Below are 5,192 nucleotides of genomic sequence, written 5' to 3'. Positions count from 1 at the left end.
TTTTGGCTGGATTGATGTGTTTTAGTTCTTTTCTATTGTGTGTCTTAATACTCTATCATAGATCCCCTCTCTCTCTATTATAGCTTTGGGTAAGTGAAAATTGTTAATTGTTAAAATATCTAATGCTAAGTGAGAATATTTCTTTAAAAAAAATAATCATAATATATTATCTTTAATAAATTACAAAAAAAAATTATAAATCATACCATATTACGAAATAATTATATATTTCCATGCATCATGTGAATCTAGTATGAATGAAAGTTTCATCGGAATTCTTAATAGCTATGCAGCATGTATGAGTTTGACATTTCAAATATGTAGGCAATTAATTGATATGATGTAATTAGTTAACTCGGATGCCAAATCATACTGCAGGGTTAGAAAACTTTAAAACTACAAACTAAGTAATTAGATGGAAAAAAAAAAAAAAAAAAGTGAAAACAAAATGTGTTGAGTAAAAGAAAGGAAATAACAGAAAGAAAACCGAAAATCCAAATTCCAATTAGTTGCTGATGTAGACAAAAAGCCTTTTGTGCACTAGACAAAACAAAGAAAAGAAAAAATAACTTTGCACATTGTGATATTTTCACTGGATTTCTTTCTGCATACAAGCCAGTGAATTGCACCACGCTAGTGACCAAGGCAATTAGCTAGCTAGCTAGTATCAGTAGTATATGGGCTAAATGCATTTTGTCCCCTTGGCGGCGGTGTTTGACGCCGGTTCATTTGCTGATATTGCTCATCGGAAGGTCCCTCGCCATCAAGCGTGCTACCACGCATACTGCCAAGCTCAACCTCAAGGTCATCCTCTTGTGGCTCCGTCCCAAGAAACTGTTGCACCACCAAAACCGAAACAGTGGATGCAAAATCTGATGAAGCTAACAAATCACCTATAGCACCCAGCTCAGGGCACTCACTCCAATCATTTAGTCCTGCTGTGAGTGGTGAAGTCATTCCTTGTCCTCTCCCAACAATAAACAGGTCATGACTGCTTTCTATTGACCTTATGGCCGCCACGGTATCCTCCCCATTATTCACCACTTTCTCTATATACATGATTGATTCATTGTTGGAAGTATGGATTTGGAACTTCTTTACAAGATCTTCGTCCAGTTTCTTCTCTCTTTCTTGGTTTGCTTTAATTGCTAACGTCTCGTAATGGTTCAGGTTAGTGCTACTGCTAGCGGGCATTACTGCAGTTTCAGATGCTGCATCCCCACCATGAAAGAACCGCAATAATTTATAGCTTATTCCAGTATGTTCGGACTTCCTAATGCTAGTTCCAGAGTTCAGTTGTGCAGGATCAATTGCATCCTCACCAGTAATGAGCCTCAATACTGTAACTCTTACTCCAGGATGTTCGGACATCCTCCATGCATAGAATAATGCTTCTCTATCATCTGGTCCACCAAAGAATAGCACAGCTATGTGGTGAGATACTGAGTTTGCAGCCAAGCGTGTGGATCCATTTAGGCCTCTGTCAACAAGAATTCCAACTGAGCAAGGTGCATTTGCAAGTAATTTCTTGTTCACCATTTGATGGGCCGGATTTTTAGCTTCCATGCCTCCATCAACGGTTTGTTGTTTGTGGAAAGGGATGATTATTAGGCCGACTCGTTTGTCTTCCGCTAAATTGCAGATGTCTTCGTGCATGCTAGAGTAAGGGGAAATCGCAGTGAGGGGGTTGACAGACACACAACCAGCACGCTGCTCATAGTTCTCGAATGCATTGATGATATGGTCGGACTGAGCTTGAGTCTGGTTAAGGGCTTGTCGACCTGATTTCCGGTTATTATGGACTATAAGCATGGCAGATGCACGGCCCGTGAGTTCAACCAAGTGGAGCGCATAGATGCATATTGGAGATCTATTGGTGGGGTGAGAGGCTTCAAGGAGGTTGATGATTGTTGGGACATTTCGAGGGTTGTGAATGCACACAAGTACTCGAAATTCTGCATCTGGTTTTGAACTTTGGATTGTTCGCCTTTTGTATGGTAAAAACCTCCTTGCCGGTGTGTAAATTGTTGTTACAATGGGCATGACTATTCCAGTCATAATTATAGCTGCAACTACCATGAGTGAAAATGATTGAACATCTAACACCTGCAAGTAATTTAATTTTTTTGTCATCAAATTTGTGCTTGAAATAGCTATAGAAAAAATTTGAATAAAAATCTTCTATTCCCTCCTGGTATTCCACTTTGTATTTCACTAACTGTAGTATATCATGTCATGTGTGGTTTTTTCCATGCCTTTTTTTTTTTTTTTTGGTTGATGAAGTACAAAATGAAACACCAAGAATGAAATAAAAGACATATTCAAAAAGACTAGTACCAGTAGTGGTAACAAGCAATATATAGAGGAGTACCTCTTGGTCCCTTCCAACATTCAGCACAATCAATTCAACAAGGCCCTTTGTGTTCATGAGGAAACCAAGAGTAACGCCTTCACGTACAGTCATCCGGTAAAAGAGTGACACAAGGAGAGTTCCTATAACTTTGCCAGCACATGAAAGAAAAATGACTAGGAATAGATATCCCCAGGTGCTGGGATCCCTGATAGTGCGTACATCAGTCTTCAGCCCGCTAATGGCAAAGAAGAGAGGGAGCAGAAGCCCCGAAACAAAGTCCTCAAGCTTTTCTATGAGAGTAACTCCAACTGGGCCATTTGGAATTACAAGACCAAATACAAAAGCTCCAAACACAGAATGTGTTCCAATGGCATCTGTGATAAAGCCCGCGATCATTACCCCAGTGAGAATGAGACATAAATGGAACTCACTGATGGTCTCTCCGTCTGGGGTTTTCTGGATCATCCATGAGATTGCTGGACGGACAGCAAAAATGCAAAAGACAACAAATAATATGCTTGACAGTATCACCCAGAGGGAAGCTAAAGAAGAACTTTCATTATCAGACAGGGCAATAGCAAAAGCTAATAGAATCCAAGCACACATGTCATTGACAAGAGCTGATGATAAAGCAATCTTGCCAATCTCCGAATTTATGAGTTTAAGCTCTGCAAGGATTCGAGCAAGCACAGGGAATGCAGTGACAGAGACGGCAAGACTGAAGAATAGGATGTAAGTCCCTAGTGTCATGGCACCATCTGATTTGTAAAGAAAGAAGGCGAAGACGGTACCGACCACGAAGGGTAAGACCATTCCAGAAATTGCAATAGCCAACGACTTTTTTCCAGTTCGCCTGATTACTGTAATGTCCATCTCTACTCCAACCAGGAAGAGGAAGTAAAGGAGACCCATATTTGCCAATGTCTCAACCACCATCACACTTCTTAGAGGAAACATTGTTTTGGCAAAGGTTCCGCTCCTTCCAAGCACTGATGGACCCAATATCACTCCACCCTGTATATGTTGTTGTACACATCGAATCAATGTTACAAGAATAATACTACGAGCTTCAAGGAAATATCATCATAAAATTACTATGTGATATATGTCGTACATATCCTTTGCCATAAATCGTTGAACTAGAACTTGAAAATATACCATGTACATGGGAGAACTCTTTATGTCACGTTTTTAAGTCTGAAATCATGACTTCAATTATTTTGGACAACAATGTATGCAACAACAATGCCCTATTGCACAATGACCAATATAATAATAATATACTAAGAATAAACAAGAGAAAGCCTCGGCCCATATCTAATTTAATAATTTTGGAGAAAGAACCCAACAAAGGAATAAAGGAGATAAAGATGGGTCATCCCAATTGCAAATGGCTGTCCAACGAGCTACATTGTGTCACAAAAAAAATTACATTTCTAGTAATAAAAATGGAGTCCCAACAAGAGAGGGACTGTAATGCCTCTTTGAAATCAGAGAAGAAAGGAGCTAGAAGCCAAGGCTAAAAAGTTGCTTGGAATGCCTCTTTCACCGCCAATTTTTCAACAATTATGATCATGCAGATGAAATATTGTAACTATGTACTAGGATCGTGGACCAAGGTGCTAATCTAAAGGGGTTTTTATGTTGATTATATGGTCCTAATCATTAAAGTGAAATTGTGCTTATTAAAAAGTTCATACGTATGTTATTAAATGGTAAAAGAAAAATTGTAGGAAAATGCAAGAGATATGAACTTTTTTTGCAAAAACTTTTATAAATTGTTAATGTGATGAATGATTATTAGTAAATAAAAATGATGTTATTTGTAGACCTAGATAAGAACAAGTAAGAAGTTGACTACAACAACAATTTGTAAAAATGTTGTTACATTTTTTGTGGCCGTAATATTACTCCCAACTGCATGCTGAAACTTGAAACTTTATACATGACAATCAATGTAGGGAAATTGAGTAGTACAGGTAATAATTAAGAGATAAACGTACCAAAACTTCAGAGATAACACGAGGTTGGCGAAGGGGTTTGAGGAGGAAAACCAGAACACGAGTAGTAACAACTACCATTGTCAATTGCAAAATGAAGAGAGGGAGAGAATAATCTAAAGGGTTATCGCCTTGCCATATACCATTTGTTGTTATCATGCTCGGCGCATAGCATACTATTGTGCTGTTTGTTTCGTTCAATGGTCGCTGCAATTCTGCCATTTCTTTACACTGCTTTAGTCTCCAATGCCGCAGCCAAAACCACCTCCTCTTATGGCCAAGCCGCCTACGAACACCTTTGGGGAAAAAGGAAAAAAAAAAAAAAAAGCGTGTTACTTCACAACTGGTGCTTCTACTTTTATCATCATGTATATCATTTTCACGTAGAAAAAATAGGCTGTTGCTTTCTTAGGAGTCAAAAAAGAGATGGATAACAGTAGTATGTAAGAGAAAGTTCAGGGTGGTTTTGGTGGTTGCCCGTCCCATTTGGGGGCACAATTTTCTTTAGCCAACGTTGACAGGAAGGTCACTATATTCTAGATAAATAAAGTCGAAACATAACATTTTATACAACTGTTACAACAATTCACCACATGGTGAGTTGTGAGTAGCAAAGAAAAAATGATGGGTCCAAATCTTCATCACTCACAACTCACTACGTGACGAGTTTTAGCAAAAATTGCGTAAAATATTGTAGTAATAACATTGCTCAGATAAATATTATCTGAGGTATCAATAATAAAAAAAAAAAAAAAATGCCATATATTTTATTTTAATTTAATTTAACAATTTGGATTGTACTTAAATACACAAGCAATTAGCAAAGATCAATGAGAGTA

At 38.1% G+C, this 5,192-nt stretch overlaps 1 protein-coding gene across 1 annotated transcript; it reads right to left on the bottom strand.

Annotated features, from left to right (window-relative positions):
* Positions 1-505: 505 nt before the first annotated feature.
* Positions 506-4,664, bottom strand: LOC112039859 (cation/H(+) antiporter 15). Its single transcript, XM_065762622.1, has 3 exons — positions 4,357-4,664; positions 2,372-3,367; positions 506-2,106 (listed from the first exon to the last, which is right to left on the bottom strand). Exons 1-3 carry the CDS (start codon positions 4,573-4,575, stop codon positions 658-660), a joined length of 2,664 nt encoding a protein of 887 aa, XP_065618694.1. The 5' UTR covers positions 4,576-4,664; the 3' UTR covers positions 506-657.
* Between the last annotated feature and the right edge of the window lie 528 nt (positions 4,665-5,192).

Source organism: Quercus suber, unplaced genomic scaffold, assembly GCF_002906115.3.
Source record: "Quercus suber isolate HL8 unplaced genomic scaffold, Cork oak 2.0 scaffold_466, whole genome shotgun sequence".
NCBI classification, from domain to species: Eukaryota; Viridiplantae; Streptophyta; class Magnoliopsida; order Fagales; family Fagaceae; genus Quercus; species Quercus suber.
The sequence above is the reverse complement of the archived record's forward strand: the minus strand, read 5'-3'. Positions and strand labels throughout refer to the sequence as shown.

What these genes read in the sequence shown, in the direction of transcription:
- LOC112039859 (XM_065762622.1), bottom strand. Translation starts at nt 4,575, where the DNA reads ATGGCAGAATTGCAGCGACCATTGAACGAAACAAACAGCACAATAGTA. An exon ending in GTGTTATCTCTGAAGTTTTG is followed by an intron (nt 3,368 to 4,356) that starts GTACGTTTATCT and finishes CAACATATACAG; the next exon opens with GGTGGAGTGATATTGGGTCC. An exon ending in ATGTTGGAAGGGACCAAGAG is followed by an intron (nt 2,107 to 2,371) that starts GTACTCCTCTAT and finishes AATTACTTGCAG; the next exon opens with GTGTTAGATGTTCAATCATT.